The 21,813-nt window shown below is 52.1% G+C and overlaps 2 protein-coding genes across 5 annotated transcripts in view; one reads left to right on the forward strand and one right to left on the reverse strand.

Moving 5' to 3' along the window:
* Positions 1–13,287: 13,287 nt before the first annotated feature.
* On the forward strand, positions 13,288–20,326 carry LOC126579783 (uncharacterized). The gene is made up of 3 exons (XM_050243380.1): positions 13,288–13,390; positions 19,299–19,496; positions 19,583–20,326. The coding sequence occupies exons 2-3, from the start codon at positions 19,302–19,304 to the stop codon at positions 20,063–20,065; spliced, it is 678 nt and encodes a 225-aa protein (XP_050099337.1). The 5' UTR covers positions 13,288–13,390; positions 19,299–19,301; the 3' UTR covers positions 20,066–20,326.
* Positions 20,327–20,332: 6 nt separating this feature from the next.
* Positions 20,333–21,813, reverse strand: part of LOC126579777 (post-GPI attachment to proteins factor 2-like) — a 7,619-nt gene continuing 6,138 nt past the window's right edge. For 2 of the 4 annotated variants that reach the window (XR_007608464.1, XM_050243372.1), the window contains exon 8: positions 20,333–21,377. Coding sequence is in view for 1 of the 4 variants with exons in the window: in XM_050243372.1 (XP_050099329.1) it covers positions 21,363–21,377 (15 nt within the window). In the remaining 3 variants the exon portion in view is untranslated. The other 2 variants (XR_007608465.1, XR_007608466.1) reach the window with 2 other exon arrangements.

Here is a 21,813-nt window from a genome sequence, read left to right on the forward strand (position 1 = left end):
CTCGCTCGCTCTCGCTCTCGCTGTCGTCGTGTGCGCACTTCTTTTCGAGTTTCCCCTGGGAGTCTTCGCACCATCACCGGTTTTATTCACATTTATACTTCTCTCCCTGTTTCCATTCGGCTAGCTCCTGTCTCTGCGTGATGTCGTCCGTGTCTCGCGCTTCGCTTCGGCCATCGCGCCATCATCGTTGTCGTCGTTAAACAATGGCGAGCGCGAGCGATTCGCTGCTCTGTACAGGGTTCTTATGCGTGTTCTCTAATGGGCCACTCACCTGTGGGAGTGCGCCCGAAGGAATCGTCTAGAAGGCGCGCGCCTGGCTAGCAGAAAAGATTTCGGTTGGGCGGCAGAGCGCACACAGAGACAATACACAGACGGAGCCGATGGTGGCGGTGGCGGCAGCGACGATGACGACGACATTAGAGGTTTCTGTTTCAATCTGTCACCCGCTGCTAGCGAGCGGGCGCGCGCGCGCGCCTGACCCACAGAGGGCCAGCAGCAGCAGCAGCAGCAGCGTTTACACAGAGCCACCACTCACCTACGATCGGCCGTTAGGGCCCTCTCACTCACTCCCTCCTCCTCACACGTCCTCCTCCTCCTTCTCCTCCTTCTCCTTCTGTACCGTTTAATTGCTAGAGTACTATTACTTTTACTCCAGACGCGGCAACTGTTGCGCGCGGCCCAAACACCTCGCCTGTGCATGTGTTTGTGTGTGGTGCGCGGTGTGTTGGACCCGCGCGGGTCCAGCAGGTCAAACCTATCCCCTCGCCACAGTCACCTTGCCCGAGAGATGACGATCCGCTTGCGTGATCGTCAATCCCGTTAAACAGCGCACCATTTCGTCGTCTCGAGCACCGTCTCGACGTCTGCGGTGCCTGCACCCGTTCCCTTACCCCCATTGTTTGGTGTTTTTTGTTTTTTTTTCTTTTTCGATCGCGATCTCGTGCAGCGGATATCACCCTAATGATCGCCCTACGAGCAGCTGACTCAGAAATCCCCCTTACAATCATCCCCGTCTGTCAAAGTAGTAAACTAGAGTAGCTTGATAATATTTGCAGTTCACCACCGAAAAACCAAAGACATCAATGAAATCGGCATCGATTGAAACTCGAGCTGGGTGTGCCCCATTCATCCACTCTAATCCGCTCCATTTTGTTGCCCATTACGAAACAAAAACAAACCGTAAACCAATTATGAGCTGGCAGCGAAGCGAAGCAGGAAGAGGCGAGAATCGGCGAAAACACGGTACGGAATCAATTAAAATGTGATGCACACCAGCTTTAATGGGCGATCGATCGTGGGGGGGGGGGTGGGCTGGAGGGCCACCCTGTAATTAATGCAATGGCGGGCTACTGGTACGAGCGGCGAGCGAATAGAACGAGGCGTGACGTAATTGGCGTGGCAAAAAACACAAAGCACCGCGCCCGGAGTAAAATGGCGGCTGGCGGCTGGCGACGCGAATTGAAAACGCAGCCCATTGGTGTGTGCTTTCGCGGTGTAGACCGTCATCCGCGTCTGGATGTGATCGATTAATGTGATTCTGACAGCTCGTCATCGCGCCATCGCACATCCAACAAACAAAACAGGCAACCGGCGTGACGCGGGGAGCGGGAGAGTGATCGCTGTGTCCAGACTAAAGCTTGGAACACCTTAAATTTGGCCGCGCACTCTTCTACTCACTGCAGTGCCCCTAGTGATCGCTTTGCTACTCTGTTGGTGTCTTTTTAAAGGTTATAGTCTTCTCTTTTAATGAAAAAAAAAAAAATTGCAAAAATCGAACCATACCATCAAAAGTTATCACCGACGGAACACGTAAAACTGCATTTTGGCAAAAACCAGCAGACAAATTGGACTTCAGCATTTGTAGAGGGAATACAAAAGTAAGGTTTTTGCTCCTTTACGCAGATAAAATCGCCCGTAAACTGCTCATTTGGTAAGCGAACTGCAGTTGTGGTTTGAAAACAAGGGTGTTCATGACGGGAGGGTCCATGAACGGCCGTTTGTCCATGTCTATGAAAGAAGAATGCCTGGAAACGATCATTCTACCTTTTATTAAGTTCTCATAAAGGTCCTGTTAAGTTTTGATCCGATTTGGTAAGCTGCTGTAATAGCACGGAGGTCATAAGTTGGTATCGAAACAACAACATTGATTTCATACCAACAATCTTCAATCCACCAAATTGCCCACAGTGTCATCCACTACAATTATATTGGGCTATTATCTACTAATACCTAAAGAAGACTAAAGAAACAATGTAAAATGATTAAAAATCCATCGGGAATGTACAAATGGTGGCAAAAAATGGCCTGAATGAGACTTCTTCCACTATAATGTGCAGAAAAGGATGTGTCGCATAAAACCAATAGTGCGTAAATTAAAACGCAACGTGACCCAATAATTTAATCGCAATTTTTACTGGATAGTTAGATAAAATGCCTACAAAATGACACCGTTTTCCATGTGTTTAGCTTATTTCTGGCCTGAGCTGTGTCCTGTTTTATGCGGCCAAATTTAAGGTGTTCCAAGCTTTATATGCGATTCGTCCTGGCCCGGGTACGATCGGGTGTTCTGTGGTTCTCTCTTGGAAAGCCAGCCAGCCAGCCAGCGCCGGCAGGTGGCTTCAGCCGAAACGATCGGTCCGAGGAAATTCATGCAGCATCTCGCTCGCTCGCTCGCTCGCTCGCTCTTCTGCAAACGAGCACAGACGCGGCTTTCTGCTGTGGTGCGTTAGGTGAGCGTTTACCATGATTAATCGTAACACGACTCATCATCATCAGCATCAACAGGAGCAGCCGCGAACACCACCATCACAATCGTAGTACGCGAGAGCATTAACAAAAAAAAAAAAGAAAACATGCTAAGCACGCACACAAACACATCGATGCGGCCACGAAATGGATGGATGGCTGGACGCAGGCGGATCGCAGAGAGTACTGCAGAGATGCTCCTATTTAGCAGCAGGCGCTGATGAGGAACACAGGAGGATTCTTTTATCTTCCTTCTCGCTGTTCGCTCTTCTTTACTTTCCCCCCCCCCCCCCCTTTTTTTTCCAACTCCCTTGTTTTCCACTGTTTATAACGATGCAGCGAACGCGAGAAACCGGCTTACACGCGTTCGACTCTAATCTACGTCTTTTCCCCCTGACCGCAGCCTCCAACACTCCACTCCACGACGCCACCAAGAAACTGCTCTCCGCTCTCATCATCATCATCCCGATGGAGTGAAACCTCCGATTGATCTTGCAGAGTTGGAGATAGAATGAAAGAGCGAGAGAGGCAGAGAGAGAGAGAGAGAGAGAGAGAGAGAAAGAGAGCGACCGTCACGAAGCAGTGAGAGCAGCGATAAAGCGACCCGAGGGTAATTAAAATCGCTGCGAAATCCTGTGGCCGTTTGCCGCCGGGCTCGCGGTGATGATCGCTCGCTGTCTCCCAGTCGACCCGACCCGTTCTCAGCCCCGGGGGGTGGGGGGGGGGGGGGGGGATGTGGTTTGGGTGGAGTAACAGGAGATCCATCTCGAAGCTCGTTGAACCTGCCAGGCCAAGCGGCCGGCCGCGCCACCGCTGTCAGCGCCGTTGACGAAACAAAAAACACAACAACCGCTGACCACGGGAGAAAGCGGTAGGGGGTGGAGCGCCCGTATGCATCCTTCCGGGCGCCACAGGTTGTTTGCGGGGATAGGGGGGGGGGGGGGGGCGGGGTGGGGTGCGATCGCGTGAGCTATTGGGTTTTTGGTGCTCCCGCATCCAGTACGGCCCTGGCCAATTGTTCCCGGGGAGGTTTTTTGGTTGCGTCTCGGTTTTTGGCAACAGTAGCACCACCATCAATTTCTCTCTCTCTCTCTCTCTCTCTCCGAACGAAAGCGAAAATCCAGTTGATCCGTTGGAGTGGGAGGAGGGGCGCGAGGAACTGGCACTGCAATCGGTTGCTGCCCGGAAATGGTTGTAATTAGCGCTTTTTATGCCGAAGAGAGAGAGAGAGAGAGAGAGAGAGAGAGAGAGAGAGAGAGAGCGAGGCAGGAGGCTGGATGAAGCGCCATGGCCGTGCATAAAAACCATGATTTCGGTGGTGGTCTTACTCCCAACCCCCTATCAACCCCCTACCAACCCCCTACCAACCCCCAATCGCCACTAAGAGAACTCAAGATCGGGCGAGAGAGATGTATCTGTTTGGGTGAATGTATAGGTAGGGGAATGAACGTAACCAAAAAGTAACGAGAATATAGAGAGAAAGGAAGAGCTGAGAGACAGAGCTTCACCACCCAACCCGACACCAAAACCAGTTTTAAAAATAGAAAAACCAATTCCCATTTCCCATTTGGCCCGCGGTGCGCGGAGGTTGTGAATGGTGTGGGGCGGGGGGCGGTGGGGGTGCTGCGGGAGGACACCAGGCGCAGGCGCGCACTGCTCGCGCGCAGATCGCAACATTCATTTCAGTCGCGTCACACCACGCGGCGTGCGTGTGCCAGCGCGAGGATTCTGTTTATAGTCCCGGGGGGTGGAGAGAGAGAGCGAGAAAGAGAGAGAGAGAGAGAGAGAGAGAGAGAGAGAGAGAAAGAGAGAGAGAGTCGGAGGCACAGGAGCAGAAGATTTTCTAGTACTGAACCGCAGCCTGAGACACATCGGAGCGCTATGAATGGATGTGTTTGGTGTTTTTTTTTTTTTCTATTCGAATTCGATTCGCACTGATCTGACGGTCCTGGACACGCCAATAGGCTCTTAAGGGGGGCTTCGGTGTATAATTTTGTTTTGTGATACATATTTTTATCATTTTTCCCTGAATGCTGACCCTTTCAAGAACATTGTGCAAATTTTTTGGATCATTCGAAGCAAAACTGACAGAGATATGGATTTACGAAAATCCGCGCTTCGTACAGCTCCCATCGTACCGTAAAAACTATTGGACCGATCGATTCAAAAATTTTAACACATAATCTGTACACTATTTGCTAGGTAGCCCCGTCGTGATTTCATGAAAATTGTTGATACTTTTTTTTTAAAACAAATCTTTAAAAATCGTGGTTTTAGACAAAATCGCAAAAAGCATCACTTTTTCAAATTCAAAAATCTGCCAAAAATCGAAAAACAGGAAATTCTACAAAAACTCGACGGGATTACCTAGATAAACTTATAATCTTTCAAACGAGTATCGATTTGTATTTTTTTTTATGACCCATCACGCAGCTACGATGGGCAGCCGGAAAAACTACCTTTTCGCCGACGCACCTTCCTAAATGTGATGCCATGGATGAAGTTTGTAACAAATCCTCTCCAAAGGTAGCACTAAATATTCTTCAAAAGTTGTACTATAATATGCCATTCAATTGAAAAAATAAAGTTGAATGGGTGCGTCACAAAAACTCATCAAAAATGATTATTGTTTTGGCCATAAATTACCGAAGCCTCCCCCTTAAGTGAGTATTCTCGGCCCCGCGCCCGCGGGCCCGGGCACGCCCGATCAGTCACTGGAGTCACTAGTCAAAGCAACTAAAGATCACTCTTTGCGCTCGCAGGAGCAGGAGGTGGGTGGGCCCCCGAGGTGGGCTGACTTTCTACACCGGCCCAGCCAGCCTATTGACTCACTGACACTGTCGCAGAGAGAGAGAGAGAGAGGGTGAGAGAGAGAGAGAGAGAGAGAGAGAGAGAGAAGGAGAAAGAGAGAGAGAGAGAGATTACGGCCATATGCCCTTTAGCTCCATCTCAGGCCTGGCGCACTCTGTTTTGCTGGCCACTCGAACCGCCCTCCACCCCCACTCTACCACCTATTGGCACTTTCCGTTGTGTATGTGTGTCTGTCTGTGTGCTAGGGGTGTTGGAGCAGTCGAAACCAGAACGGCCAGCCTGGAGACCAGGTTCGGTTGGCGTTAGAAGGGGTTGCAAGGGGGGGAATAGGGTGCGGAGGACAGGACAGGTCTTCGATTGCCAGCAACCCGAACCCGAACCCAGCCACAATGACGTACACAGAAGGTGCACACAGGTGTGGTGGTGGTGGTGGTGGTGCTGGTCCGGACCAGCCCTGATGATGGCTATGAATCACAAACCGGTTTCGACCGATGATTCTTGGTCGCACGGTCCGTGCACCGTGCGAGAAAGTCGCCTACTCGCACACACACACACACACACAGGGCATGGAAGCCAAGACCTGAACGTGGTAGTGCCTGGACCGCTCGTGTCCGGAACACTCGCTTCTCCTGTGACGTCGTCGCTCGTTGCGAACACGGCACAAAAAACGGAAGAAACACACAAAAACTGGGACACCGCACGTCCCCTCTCGTCGGAGGGAAATTAGCGAGCGGGTGTAGCGCCGCAATTACGCCTGGCCTGCTGCCGGCCCCCGGGGGGACTGGCGAACCAAGGACCGACCATGCAGCCAGTAGCAGGCAGGCTTAAAATTCGCCTCACTCGCCTCACCAGTGACCAGTTGGAGCCGTTTTGGAGTCTCTAGCGAGTCTAGAGAGCGCGTACCACTGCTCCGTGGCAGTTCCAGCACATTGCTCGGTTTGTTCCGCTGCAGGAAACGGGGCAGGAACAGGGGCAGGGTTTCCACAACACGGCCACGCACCAGGATATAGGGCAAACTCCCATCATCCACGGCGGAAGTTCCTCCTGGCTGGCTGGCTCCTCTCCCGCATGCTGTGGCCTGTTGCTTTTAAGCGGCCCATAGACGATCAACTTTATTTGTCAATGTTTTTAATGCAAAAATTGCATCACACTGTCATTTCATTTTTATTCCTCGTATTTAGGCAACAGTGGACTAATCCTTAATGTTCCATCAATCAGGGCCACAGGCGCACCGTGTTCGTCGCTGTGGCGTCACAGACGACGCCAATATTCAGCCTCATCAATATATTTTCAGCTGGCTGACTAAATCTTTAACTTTTTTGACAGAAGCTTCAATGTAGCCCACACACGATAAATATATTGGTGTCAATCGACTTGCATGCAAGAGTTGACAAATAAAGTTGATCGTCTATGGGCCGCTTTATAGAACACTGAACTGAGGGCAGCGAGTGGAGAAATGGGGGGGATCTGGTAGGAGGGGAGCGGGTTTTCGGGGGAGGGAGAGCGAGCTCCCAGTGGGTCCGAGTGTGGCGCATGGGAACAGGCTGTGCGCGCGGACAGCATTATGTTAATTTATGCGCGAGCGAGCGAGCGAGCGGAAGCCGCAGACTACAGTGGGGAGTGAGGTGCGGTTGAGTTCGAGCGGAAAAGAAGGTCGCGCGAAAGGGAATCGAAAGAACATGGCGCGATCATGATGATGATGGTGATGATGATGATGGTGACGGTGTGCGAGCTTTGTTGGCCCCAAAAACACACGCGGGCGGGCATACGCGGGCTTTCTGCAGCAGCAGCATCGAGACACATCCATCGCGAGAAGGTATTGGCCAACTGAACCTGGTGCTGTGCATGCCGGACAGTGAAGTAAAGGGCAGAGCAAAAGCGAGAGAGAAGAAGAGAGAGAGAGAGAGAGAGAGAGAGAGAGAGAGGGCGAAAACAAGGTAAATAAATAACAGAAATGGAATTCCAACTATGTCGTGGTGGTACGGATCGGTGCGCTCAGGCCCGCAGCCCGCACGTCGTCGTCGTCGTCGTCGTCGTCGTCGACGGGGCTGTTGTTGTTGCGCGGCCCTTATAGGCGCTCTAGTGGCGCAAGGCAGGCGACCTGCGAAGATGACGGAAGGCCGTACAACTGGCAACTGGAGGAGGTGGAGGTAAAGGCTGAGGGCGGGGTGCGGTCGTCCCCCAGGTCGCAGAAAATATGAACCAACGATGGCGACGACGGCGAGACCAAGATAGGACGACGGCGCATTCTTTGCCAGAGGAACCGAGGGAGGGCCCCGGGGCCCGCAATGCAATGGTACTAGGCAATGGGGGTCCTCGAGGAGTGGTGAAGGGGGGGGGGGGGGGGGGGTGGGGGGCATTCCACCGCAACCAACGCCGCAACGCAACATGGCAGCAGCAGCAGCAGCAGCAACCGAGGTAGAGCCAAATTTAGAAATAATAAATAAATTCCGTGAATATCCCGCGCCACGAACAGCAACAGCAGCAGCAGCAGCAGCAGCAGGAGTTGCCATCAACGTTGTCGGTGAAGGGTCTTTACCTGCGCAGCGGTGGCAGTACAGGGCAGTACGCACACGTACACACTTGCACTCCACCAGAAATGGCGGCGAAACACCGTGTTCCTCTCAAAATGGCGGAGAGACTAAAAGAGAGAGAGAGAGCTAACTACACTTTGTCAGCCAGCCAGCAACTGCCAGTGACTGCAGTGTGCGCAGACCAGGATCTCGGCAACAATCTGTGGAACACGTGCTCACGAGGCGAAGTCGTAGGTCGCCAAAAACCACTCCGCTGCTGACTGACTCAGATGCAGTGTGCAGTATAGGGCTCTACGTGATCACTACTTTACTTTGCACTCTCTCCCTCCCTCTCTCTCTTTCGCTTCGCCCGCACCAGACGCATTGCGCTCGGATCGAACCACAAATCGGCACAATCGCCCCCGGGCCCCGTATCCCTATCCAGGGAATCCAGGTGGACAGGTGAGTTGAGAAGGCGAACGCTAAGGACTCCTAAGGACACCATGGAGTCCGCAGCAGACCGGTCCAGCCCGACGTGCCAGTTCCTCACTCGCCCAAATCCCCCTTTTTTCGCCCGCTCGCTCGCTCGCAGGAGGATGCCGAGTCAGCGAGTCAGGCCGCTGTCTGTCGCGCAGGCAGCCTGTAGTAGACGAGTAGCAGAGAGCGAACGAGCGAACAGGCGAACGAACAGAAGAAAGAAAGAAAGAAATAAAAAAGAAGCGGAGGCAATCGATGCGGTGCGGTGAAAAGCGCGCCAAGCGTGCGTTGCCTAGTGAAGTGTGCGGGTTGAGGGCCAGGGCCAGGGCCAGGGCACGTCTTGGGAGGAAGCGACGAGCGGCGAGCGGGGCGGCTTGAATGCCACGCCGGTTGGATTGTGGAAATTCTGTGCTGTGCTCCGTGGAGTGAAGTATGTTTGGTATTTTAACAAAGAAATATCAAAAGCAAGAGCAAAAATATAACCATCCCCCTCTCCAGTCCCCGCCCACCTTGCTGTGCCTTTCTCCATCCGGAGGGCAGGCCCGGTGCGTACCGCGACTCGACGGAAAGCCGCTCGGGCGGAACACACGCGGGGCAGGCAGGCAGGCTCGCTGGCTGGGCGAGCAGAAGCGACCGTACCAAGCGGAATGCCAAAAGGGGGCTTGTAGCGGAACGGGGTAGAAAGGAATGTTTTGCTGGAGTGTTTATGCTGGCTGCGCATCGAGCTGGCTCTAGCGGAGCAGAGTTCGAAATCCCCCCCCGGAGAGGGGGGGGGGGGGGGTGCAACGCAACCCAGAGGGGTAGAGAGGGAGAGGGAGACACTTAAGTATGTCCGTGGATGCCGCGCCACGAACGAGCTTCGGAATTAAAATATACGCGCAACCTTATATCATTTATTTAATTTTATCTTCACATTCCCAACCCCCCCCCCTCCCCCGGGCCTTCCCTCCACTTCCCTTCTTCCTCAAAATACCCCCTTTAACCCTTTCATCATCCCTTTAACCGGGTGGGGAGGGGAATGGCGGCTAGCGACGACCACGTCACAAGAGGCCCGGATCCGGAAAGCCACCGAGGGGGAGAAGGGGGGGGGGGGGTGGGTTGGGGCTAGAGGGCTCCGTCATCGTCGTCGTCGTCGTCGTCGTCGTCGACGTCGTTCTCGATGCGAAAGGAATGCCACGGGGGGTTGTTACATTTGCTAACCACCTCGCACCGCTTCATCCCCTGCCGGGGGGGAGGGTGGGCTGGATCCCTTTTTCGGTTTCCCAGGACGAGTTTCGACGGGCAACATTCGCTCCGCTTCCATTCCGGCCGGCCTGGAATGTTTCTCTCGCGTTCCACAACCCTGTGCCCTGGGTTCCCCCCCCCCCGTGAGTGAGAATTCGCCGTCGTGCGGTGCGTCGTGCGTTGTGCGAGCAGCGAGACTGGTGCGACGCATCGAACAACATCAAACGGGCCGCGGTGGCCACCACCAGACATCCTACGGTGTGCCGGGTGTGGCCGCCACCGCCGCCTTATCGATCGAACGGAACGAAGGTGACCTCCCCCCCTCTCGCCACCGCCTTTTTGGCCGGACAATCGGAGTGAACCGATCGGATCGCATCAAAGATGTGCTGCCTTCTTTTCGAGCGGACCAGTGCCATCAGGCCCGCTGGAGGATCGCGGCATCCAAAGGGGAGGGGGGAGTTGCGCAACCCCCCATTCTCACCGGATGCCAAAGTTTTTTTCTTTGTTCGCCTCCCCCTCCCGGCGAAGGTGACCACTCGCGGCGACCACCAGGTTCCCAGCCGCGGCAGCAACTGCCGTGACCGCCACGGAATGCAATGCTCCGCGGCCCCTCGAACCTGCACATTCCCGGGGGGCCGCCAGGGAGCCCGCGCTAGCCGGCCATTGTTCGGTGTCGGCGGAGGCGCAGGTGAGTCGGAAACCGGAAAGGAAAGTGGTTGTGCGGCGGATGGATGGTGACGGGAAGAGGGGGGGGGAATACGGGATTGTACGTGAGAACGTGTTCACCGGGGCCGTGGTAACCGGCCCTGACTGACAGCCAGCAGACGATCGGAGGCGGCGGCGTCGGCGGCGGCGGCGGCGGCGGCGGCGGCGGCGGCGGCGATCGGAGCTCAAACTACGAAGCAAGCGGATTAGCGGAGGACATCAGCTCGCAGCTCACTCAAACAATAAACCAACAAACAAACATCCTTCGTCGATCACCACCATTACGAGTCCTGGGCATGGGTGGGCGGGCTTGCTGGCAGTCAAACATGGGAGCTTGCGCGCCAAAAAAACCCACCAAACGCCTCCTGGAACACTGGAAAGCAAAATATCGATGCGAATCGAGCTGGTCTAGAACGTTGCAACAGCACAGCGGATGGTATGGCACCACAAAAGTAGTGGTTGCCAAGTGGAAGATGTGTGGCTGGTTGGCTGCCTGTCCCTAAGCCCCCTTTCATCACTTCCAAGGGCGTCAGCATCGCAGCATCATAGATGACCAGCGCACCATGTCACCATCTCACATTGCCCGGCACTGCCAATTAGCGCATTTTATAGCCGCTGCTACCTAGGCTACCCTTGGGCATTCCCATTCCATTATCCTTGTGCATTTCTTTCATTCCAACCCAAGGGGGAGGAAAAGTGCCCATTTTGAGGCCCAATCCGCGGATTGTGACGCGGCCGAAGTGATGGCCAATTCCAAAAAATCAAGCAAAGCTCCCATATATTTTTCGTGCCCAAACCATCACTTCGGCCGCGTCACAATCCGCGGATAGTGCCACTAAACGGACGCTGTTTGGACGAAAAAGTGAGACATAATGCGACCGGCGGACGCTGTTTGGACTTTTTTTTTTAAATTTTTACCCACTTTCGGAGTTTATTAAAAAATATTAATAATTAAAACACTATCACATGGAACCGTTGAAATTTACATGCTGTTATTTTTCACTTATTTTATAAGACTTACACTTAACACTGTACACTTTCACTTTCAAACATTTTCCGTTCCATTCCGTTGCAATCCGTTGTGAAAATTACGCTGCATTCGCTCCAGGTAAGAACGACTTAGCTTCTCATTCTTCGCTTTATGCATCGTTCTGTCTTGCAATAAATGACGAAACTTCGCTAACAGTACTTACATCCATCCATTCAGCTACTTTGCATTCCGTTCCGCGGTTCTTTTTAAAAGATTAAAGATTAGTTTCGTTCTGTTTCGACATTTTCAAAACAAACTATCATGCAGTCGGTACCGTTTGGCCTGAAATACGAGAATAATTAATGCTCTAATTAACAAAAATCTACAATAAAACACAATACTTACCATTGCACATGTACTGCGCGAGCCACTTATGTTTACAATGCACTTCTCAGCTGCTGTTTCCGAAAATGACTACTTGATTTAATTCATACTTTCTTTCTACGCCTTTCCATTTACTTCAAACCATATTGCGACCGACGGACACAAAATGCGACTCTATGATGTGTCTCATTTTGCGACCAACGGTCTCAATATGGGCACAATGTCCCAAAAAGCGTCCGACGGACACAAAATGTCTGTGTAGTGTGGGACATTTAGCGTCCACCGGTCTCAAAACGGCCGAACGAGAGGCCGCGTCATTTTAAATGTCTCCTTGGGAACCTTTAACCGCACGCTCAGTGCGCAGTGCAGGAGGAGTGCGCTGCTGCCTGACTCCCGCTGCTTTAGTAGAGTCAAGGTCAGCTAAACGTTGATCGTGTCCTTGATCTTGATCATTCTAGTACAGAAAGACGCCATCGACCACTAATCAAGGTCCGCCTACCCACAGGGATGGCCGCGTCACCGAATCGATTCCGGGAAATTGAGTTCAATTGAGTCCTGGAGGGGGGCTAGTTCGGCGCAGCACTGTCCCTGCGTTCTTATCTGCGTTGGTGTAGCCATTCGCCATTTGCGCTTTTTTTTTGGCATTAAAGAGGAGTTGGCGCCTTTTCTATTTTGGCAAATGGTATTTATTGACCGTGAAAATTGTGAGCCTTTTTGCTGCAGTACCCAACAACTCTCGTTGTTTTATAGGACCACAAGGTCACAATGAATGAATACCACAGTTAAACATTGATCTTCCGACTGAAAACCAAAGGTTTTCAAAGTCGGTTCGGATCCAGTACCGTAAAAACTACTGAACAGATTGGTTTGAAATTTTTATCACACAATCTGTACACTCTTTGCCAGGTAGTCCCGTCGAGATTTCATGAAAATTGTTGATAGATTATTTTTAAAAAATCTTTAAAAACCGTGTTTTTAGGCAAATTGACAAATAGCATCACTTATTTATAGGGGTTTGAGCTAATCGTCCACAAAATATGTTCAAAAGTTGTTTGATTCTCTCAAGATTTCGGATGTCTTGATCTTTGAGTAAAACATCTGCAGAATGGGATTTCAATTAAATCTTTCATTGATTAATTAATTAATCGTTCAAGCAATTCTAAAACGGGCTAAATCTCAGCCATCCCTGACCTACCTCAAGGCCGTTTTCAAGGTTACTGCTGATTTCAGCTCTTTAATGTTTTCCTGTAAAATAAGCCTTTTTCATGAGCGTTTTTGTTTCCGAACGAATCCGATCGGAAATTACAAACTTTGTCATGGGGGTCAGCCGAATTGGGAGCACAATTCCTGGGCTACAACCCTGGGAATCCGTGCAACAACTGTCAAAACGAACTTGATCATTTGTTTGCAAAACATAAACAAACGTGTTTTGTTTACTTCATCATTTGTTTGTTTACAGGGTTTCGCAAGAACAAACGTGTGTGCTATGTGCTTTTTCGTGCTGTGTTTAAAACAATTGATCCTCCAAAGACGCTAAAAACGTGGATAACAACAGATAAAGGTATGATACAACTGACGGGAGTTAGCCAATTTCACTCCGATATTACACTTTTCATTTGCTTTATGTTTGTTCTGAGACCGTGTGTATAGATAAACCAGCATAGAGCAAAGTGGTACCGGCTTCGTAATGAGTTGGGCGTAATGCAGGAGCTTCTTCTACCTCCTTCAAAGACGAAGGATGTTACACGGAAGCGGAATGAACTTAGAATCGCCCTCGCAAAGCTAAGCACGCTGGCTTGAGCTGCTTCTGGAATTGAAAGCGACAGGCAAACAGAAGCCCTTTGGTCAAATTGTCTGCTGGAGCCAGCAAGCGGCAGCAATGCTTTAACATACGGTTAAGCACCAAGAAAATCAATAACCAAACGAGAGCCCCTTTCCCCAGTTTGGCCATTTGTCGCCTATCGATTGGTGTGTGATATCTTTAACCGACTTTAACTTTCTTTCTTTCCTTCCTCACTCGTTCCCACGAAAAACACACAACATTTGCAGACTGATCCATGTAATGTAAACATGAAATCGTTGCCCACTAAATCGTCCCAGCACTCAGCTTTAGTGCGGTAGGGCCGCGTGGGAAGCAATTGCACGCAGTACACTTCTGGCTGCTCTAGCGCCAATTCCTAGCGCACCATGGTGATTGTGCTGACGGAAAACGGAACCAAGAGGCCGCACACATGTGGCGGTGGGCGCGTGCACCAGCCCACTCGAGTATTGTGGAGGGTAACCATAAAGTCTCTCTGCCCCTGCGGAACCATCACCGCTCAGTTTTACCGGGCGCACGCGGGCATAAATCATTTGGCCGGGATGAAAATGGCCACGGCGCCCCCCCCCCCCAAAAAAACAGACCACCCAAAGCCGCCGACTGTCGGTTGGAATGGGGTGGGTTTTTCCCACCGCCCGGTCACAGGGTTTTTCCGGGGAACCATGGATGGATGCAGCCGTCCGCCCGTCGCAGTACCTGTTGAGTGCCGCCCTGTATGACTGACTGACCGAATACATTATTTATTTAGGCACCGTGTGTGTGTGTGTGTGTGTGTGCAACATGTATCGATGCAACCACCGAGTCCTTTACCCAAGTGTTTTGTTTGTTTACACACGAGCGCGAGTTTTATGTGCAATTGTGTCCCCAGTGGGAGTTGCACTTTCTAGTAAGTAGCGGTTTCATGTTCATTTCCAGCACCCCCCTATGTTGCCTTTGTTGTTGCAGCTGCTGCTGATTTCCCCTCCCTTGGTGGTCGCCAAGGTCGCGCCGTCGATCGCGCCTTGTCGAATGGCGGGATGCGCTGAGCGATTCTTGGTCTGCTTGGAAATCAGAAACGAATCAATGGCGTCCGCTGATTTGTGGCGGGCGTATTGCGTTGTGCTGCGTGTCCGACTCCGTGATCCGGGTTCCGTCGTCGTCGTCGTCGTCGTCGTCGCACATTTGCGAACTCGTGCCTATAAATAGCCAATGGTTTGCGCTTGTTTTCTACGCCATTAACTGTCGCAGCACCGCAAACGCGGCTCACAGACGGCACGAGTATAAGGGGGGGGGGGGGGGGGGGGGGATGAGGAGGGAGTCCAGGGGAAGGTGCACACTTCCCATTTCGTGGTCCTGCAAGCTGCCACTCGTGCTGCCAACGCGGAAAAGTCCTCCGAACGAGCACACCGACCAAAATGCAGTTGCGGGTTTTGGTTTCGGTCGGTCGGTCGGTCGATCGGTCGGTCGGCCCTGTCTTGGCACAAAAACTCTCACGCGCACCCGAGGCGAGCGTGTAGCGAGAGTATTGGTTTTGTAGGTCGGGTTTGTAGCGGCCATCACTAGTGCGCCAAACTTTTATTTATTTTCGTTCCGGGCCGGGTTCGAAATGGCCGACCGGCCGCCGCCGCCGCTACTGTGTGGAACTGTGGCGTAGGACCAACTACACCACACCAAACCTCCCGCCACCCGGTGTGCCGGCTGCTCTTCCCTTCCAAAATTAAACCTGGCCAGGCCACACACACATACACGGGCGCACGGTCCCGTTCCCTGTTGGTCCCGTATCCGTCCGCGGCCACGCGGAGTCGCGTGTGGCCATCGCTGGTGCGCTGTTTTCAACTCGCGCGCGATGACTCAGGCAACTCCGCGGAGGGTGTTGGTAGTGGGGGTGGGAAGGCTACGGGAAGTAGCCCCTTTGCAGTTGGTAATCTGCCGGGCCGGGGGTTTTGGGTCGTTAAAATCGTTGGTACCGCTCACTCGGTGGCGTTGGCCAGCAAAAGTTATAAATAAAGGGCCAATCAATATGACGCCATCGCGAGTGCGAGTCGGGCCGGGACGGGGGTCGGTTGAAGTGTACGCTTTGTTTCGCACTCACTTGCTCGCTCTCTCTCTCTCTCTCTTTCCTCCTGTCTCGATCACATTCTAGCCTCCTCACGGTCGCCATCATGTCTACTGTTTTTATTTGTTTTAAGATAGGAGCCTCCGCCAGGAGCAGCAAACGATGAGGGGAGGCGTTAGCGTCCCTGTCGATGGCCATAAACACGCAGAACAAAGTGACGATCGTTATCCCGCCGGACATCCAACCCCCGGGTGGATTCTGTGATTGTGCCCATTGCGATTGACGCTCCCGCAACTAGATACTGGTGTCTGGTCCGGCGGTGCCACGAGCATCAAACTATCGGTGCACGAGAGAAAAAAGATTCTAGGCAACGTTACAAATCACTAGCTCGCTGTGGATTGTTGTTTTCTGGCAGGTCGGGATGATGTAACTATACTCCTGCCTGGCGATCCCCCTCCCGCCAACTATTTCAACAAACAGTCCTTCGCGTGGAGACCAGCCCGCGTTTTTTTTTTTTTTTTGCCGAGTTGCTGCTGACTTCCATCAGCCTGCCGTCGCCTGGATTGTGCCCGTTGTTTTGTTTCCTTCACCCAGCGGGGACATGCGCGCAGGATGAATCAGATAGCACCGGATCGGATGTCTCCGGCTGCTGCTGAATCACCAGTTAGCTATGTAAACATGGGATGCTGTTGCTTTTTTTTTTCCCCAGCTTCTTCTTTCACTTCGCATGCAATTCTCCTCTCCAGCTGCTGCACTCGTTTGCGGGTTTTTTTCTCTTCTTCTTTCTTTGTTGCTGTTGTTGCCGACGGACCGGATCGTAGAAGAACGCCGTCGACGAGCGACAGAAAACCAAACGAAAGTACAACAACAGCCGACGGCATCTAGCACAACTAGCGCGGTTTAGTAACCAAAAGGTCGGAGGAGGGGAAGAGGGTTAACACAGCAAGACGGTCGATCGGGCGACAGAACGAGGCGCAGGCGAGCGAGCGAGTCGTTTGTCGTTGCGGTGGAACGTTTTGCCAACAGTCGATCACCGACCGGCAGCTGCCTTAGATTGCTGCTAATGCTCGAGGGCATCGAGAACCAAATCCAATTCGAATCGAAAGAGAAGGGGGGGGGGGGGCAAAAATACTGACGCAGTGTAGGACGGAGACAGAATGTGTGGTGGGGGGGGGGGGAGGGGCGCTTAACTGCACGTAGCGCCTAGTACTCACGTTTGGCGTAAAACAGCTTCGAGTAATCGCAATCCATGGTGCCGACGGCCTGGACTACGGCCTGGCAGCTGCTGCTGTCACTCCGGTGTGGACCCACTAGTCTGGCTGGCTTCGTCGGCGCCGTACCACGGGACGCACGGACGGAGTTTGATTTGATTGAAGCTGGGAAGTGCTGCCTGCGGGAGTCCTCCCGTCCGGTGTGGCTTACCGAAACGTTTGATAGTGGCGCGTTCTAATAGTTGCTGTTCGAACACATGTTTTGTGAACACCAAATTGCGTCCAGCACACACACGCACACACAAACACAGACGAACGCACGCGCGCACCCACTCGCAATCCCACAAATTCTATACTGAACGAAACGCGACACGGCCCAGAAACAGGCAGCCTCGGAAAGCTTGTGGAAAGTCCTCCACCCTTTGCCCAAAAAACGCGCCAAACCGTTCGGCACACGCCCCCCTTAGACACTGATGCACACTGATTGTTTATCGAGCTCGCATCACTCGACAGCAGGATTGGATTGCGGATACCGTCTACCTGTGGTCACTAGAGCTTACTAGCACGGTTGGTACGATTGCTGCTGCTGCTGCTGCTGCTACTACCACTACCACTACAGCCAGTACTGCCTGCGCTACTGCTGTGGCCGGTCCAGAAAGGATCAAACGGACGCACTCACTAGCATACACTACCTTTTTCCTTCTCTTTCTCTCTCTCTCTCTCTCTCTCTCTCTCTCTCTCTCTCTCTCTTCCTCTTTCTCTCTAGAGGCTCCTCGGAATCGCACACTCGCTATCACACTGTCGTGTTCTGCGTGCGTTGCTGCTGCGCTTTACACAAAGATATATATTTATACATACATATTTAAATAGATATATGTATTTTCTATCAGTACACCGTCTCTGTACGCGTGGGGAAAAAACACACTCTAGGAGCCTCGTACGCACTGACACGGGCACTGCGATCCACACGGCGTCGAAACAGCGTCTGAACCAGCAGCATCAGCTCGCGGCAGACGTCGTTGGAATGACTGACTCCCGCGATTGTTGCGGGGCGGTGGGTTGGGGGGGGGGGGGGGGGGTGCCACTACGGGGCGGGAGGGGGGTGCGAAGCGAGATCAGCGCGCGCAGCGCCCATTCTTTCAAACATCTCCCGCATCCGAATGACAAACCAACAAAACCCGACCCGACCCGACCAACGAGAACGGTCGCCGTCGCTTCGGGAGATCCTTCTGCGGCTGAGTGAGGGGCTGGTTGGAGGGGTCGGTTCCCCTTAAAACAGAACGAGAGAGAGAGAGAGAGAGAGAGGGGGGGGGAGAGAAAGAGAAAGCGAGAGTATGGGGAATTGAGCGGTTCGGTTGGCTAATTGGCGTTCGCTCGCAACGCAACGCAACGCAACGCAACTCTCGGTTGTTGGGGCTCGGCTCGGCTAGCCCCAACGGGAACAAATGAGTAAAAGAGTGAGAGAGCCCAGTGCATCGACTCGGGTCGCCTATTGCCCGCTGCTAGCGACGGGTGCATACGCCCCACGCGCGTATCACGAAGCTTCCTTATTTCGCCTGTTCGATCCTTTCGCCCTCAACGAACGCACGCTTCGCCAATGCGTGGAAAATCGGCGGCACGACGCACGCATACACACGCCATTAGCAACCGGGCGGCTCCATCAGCTTCCGCCCTGTTTGGCCTCTGGAGCCTGGAGCGCCGGAGCGCCGGAGCGCCGGAACGTTTGTTTCAGTATTTTGTATTGTTTTTTCGGGATATGGCAAGGCCATTGTGGTGTGACAATCGGATGGCTTGTTACACTCGAATGGCCACGGGGTTTTCCACGAATTTTCCCGCAACTGCGTTCACTGTTTTTGTTCTTTCTCTCTTTCGCTTTCTCTCTCTCTGTCTCTCTCTCTCTTTTTCCTGTTTTTTCTAGCTACCTCTTCTTTCCACCATCGTTTATGCCTAAAAATATTCTAGTTTGTGCAACGATTGTTTGACCCACACGCACTCACATATACACACACGCGCCCTACGCACCGTGCCTTGTCAGTTCTGCTTCGCTGGCTGCTATTCGATATGCGTCTTGCTCCGATACCAACACTTTACCAAGACCGTTCTTGGTCGTGTTTCGGTTGACTCAGTCTGAGCGAATCTGGCTGACAGAAGGTTCAAAGCGTGGCTGTGTGTTCGGTGTTTTGTTTGGCATATTTTTGCCCGGCATTTGCACCAGCAAGTTTTATGCGCACAGTTTTATCCACTGTTCCAATGCACGTAGTTGCTTCCTTTTTGAGGGGCCCAAAAAAAAAGCACCCGTGACTCCAACAAGAGGGGGGCAGTCAGCTGCTTATTGTTTGTTGTGGTTGTGGGGAGTGAGCCGTACTGGATCAAATAAAATAATTGACTGATTGTCTTTCTATAGGCGATGAAACCGATGAAGAAGACGAACCGTAAGCAATTCGAGCGGCTCGTTGAGCTGATGAAGCAAAACCCAGAATTCGCGGCAGGACACTATAGGCCGGGAATTCTCAGACCGAATGTCAAGCAAAAATGGAAAGAATTCGCTGCGGTGCTAAATCTCTTGGGACCACCGACGCGACCGGGGCACGAATGGCAGAGAGTAAGTGTGTTGTTTCTTTATTTCTAGCGTGCTTTCCATGCTTGCTGTGCTAACCGAATGCAGTACTGCTGCGAACCGTTTCACAGGTTTGGATAGACATGAAGGGCAAAGTGAAAAAAGTTTTGTCCCGCAACATGCAGGAACTACGAGCTGGGGGAGAAGCGCAACCGATTGTACATTCGTTATCGCCACTGCAACAGGAAATCGATGAGCTGTTGCAGTACTCAGCGATCATCAAAGTGGAGCAACTCGCCGACGAATGTGGTCCGTCAGTCGATCACGAGCCTAATGGCCAGTTGGCGGCGTCCCCAGCGAGCAGCGAATCCGATGAAACAGCTCAACCATCGCGTAATCCCCGCAGAGCCGGTAAAAGAAAGCGCCGCCAACCATTCGAAGATGAACGGTACGCCCTGTTGACAAAACAGACGAAACTAATGCAGCAATCCGTTCAGCAAATGGCGGTGATCGGGGAAAACGTGGCGAAACTGGTGGGTGCGTTGAATCAGCAAACTCTCGTGCTGAAACAAGCGGTGAAGCTAATGGAAAAAAATATGGAAAAGAGGCAGTAGGTTTAAGGCGTGTTTAGTTTTAACAGTGAAGGTGAATACAAAAGAGCAAACAAACAAATTACTTCCTCAACTGCTCAACACGATAGGATAGAAGAAGAAAAAAACCCTTTTATATGAATGTGATGAGATAGCATCACCACCTGAATTACACCTTAAACTGAACCGTGGTTTCAGGAATGCCTGTACAGTATGATGATGGAAAAAAGAAGAACACATAGAGGGGCACCGAATAAAACGCTAGCCGCGGCCCAACATCTACAACTGGAACTTGATTTTATCGGTTTTTGTTTTTATTAACTATATCTCTGGCCGCCACTCCAGCACCAGCTGGCCACCGGGCGGTCACCGGTGCTCTATTCTGCCACGCTTCCTGCCCCCTCCCAATTCGGATACCATCGCCCCGGGCCAAGCCGTTTCTATTGGGCAGGCTGCGGTAGGTTTTTTGGTTTTTGTACAACTTCGAGCACCCATGCCCTTGCCTGCTATCCTTTCGCGATGCTTCGTACCTCCCAGAGCCAGAGACCTCCCATATACCTTTCCGCCCTCGCCCTCGCCCTCACCCTTCATCCTTCCTTCCACTCACAGACAGAAAACGATCCAACAGCATGGTGCGAGGCGTGGAAGGATGGGGTGGCATGATATAAGGGTCTAGCCACGTCAATGCATTGTCCGTACGTCCGTCCCACCGACGGGCGGGGGGCGGAGGTTTCTTAGTCCCTTGCTCGGGGGGAACGGGCAAGGGACTACAAAATCGGGTCTCGCATCATCCCCACGACGCATTCGCCGATCCTGCTACGTCCTTGCCTACGACTGTGGAGGCCTGGCTTGCCTTCCGCTAGGTTGCCGTTAGCCCCTCGCCATTCGCTCCCTTCTGTTTTAATTCCCGTTAGTTTACATATGCGCGCGCGTGTGTTTGTGTTTGTGTGTATAATGTCTGTGTTGATTGGGGCTAATTGGGTGGGCTAATGTGGGTGGTTGCATCGCTCGTTAATAGATAAAAAAATATGCTCAACACATTTTTTCCTCTCCTTCTGTCTCCCCCCTTTTTCGCACGCTAATGCTCACTGCTGCCGCTGCTTCGGCGCCTCACTGCTACTTGTAATAGATGCTTAACTCAACTCGCACAAGTGGCAAAGGACATCTTCTGTCGATGTGTGGTTTGTGTTTGCTTAGTTCCTCCCGCCCCGTCCTATTTGATTTTCATTTGTTTTCGGTTTGCGTCCTTTCACAAGAGTAGTTTTCGGTCCCGTTTCCTATCCCCAGGAGGGGCGAGAGACGCATGATGCGTTGAAAGCGACTAGAAAACTGTGCTCTGTTGCAATGGGAACAAGTGTGTGTATTTCAGAGTGGTAGAAAGAGAGAGAGAGAGAGAGAGAGAGAGAGAGAGAGAGAGAGAAAGAGACATTTTAGAAAGCACATTTTAGAAAACAGCATGAAAAAAACAAAAGAAAACATCCTCCCCACCGCAGCTAATGGGGAGCCCACCACGAACGCTCCTGATATATTGACCCAACGATCACAGGTCAGTCACATATATGCCAGCACCTCCTCCAGCATCGTCCCTCTATGTTGTTTACTTGCTTGGTTGGCTGGTTGGTTGCTTTTTTTTTGTTTAGTACAACACGATCGACAATACTAACATTCGAATTAATAGTGTATATTGAGTTCATCGCATGCTTGCTTATAGGTAAGGGTGGCTTGGAAATGGACTAAAATACGCTGGGTTCCTGTACGCGCTCCTCCACGCA

Source organism: Anopheles aquasalis, chromosome Y (assembly GCF_943734665.1).
Source record: "Anopheles aquasalis chromosome Y, idAnoAquaMG_Q_19, whole genome shotgun sequence".
In the NCBI taxonomy this organism is placed as follows: Eukaryota; Metazoa; Arthropoda; class Insecta; order Diptera; family Culicidae; genus Anopheles; species Anopheles aquasalis.

Bases quoted from the DNA above. Each gene is read 5' to 3' on its own strand.
- LOC126579783 (XM_050243380.1), top strand. From the start codon at position 19,302: ATGAAACCGATGAAGAAGACGAACCGTAAGCAATTCGAGCGGCTCGTT. The intron at 19,497-19,582 runs GTAAGTGTGTTG...ACCGTTTCACAG, and splicing joins CGGGGCACGAATGGCAGAGA to GTTTGGATAGACATGAAGGG.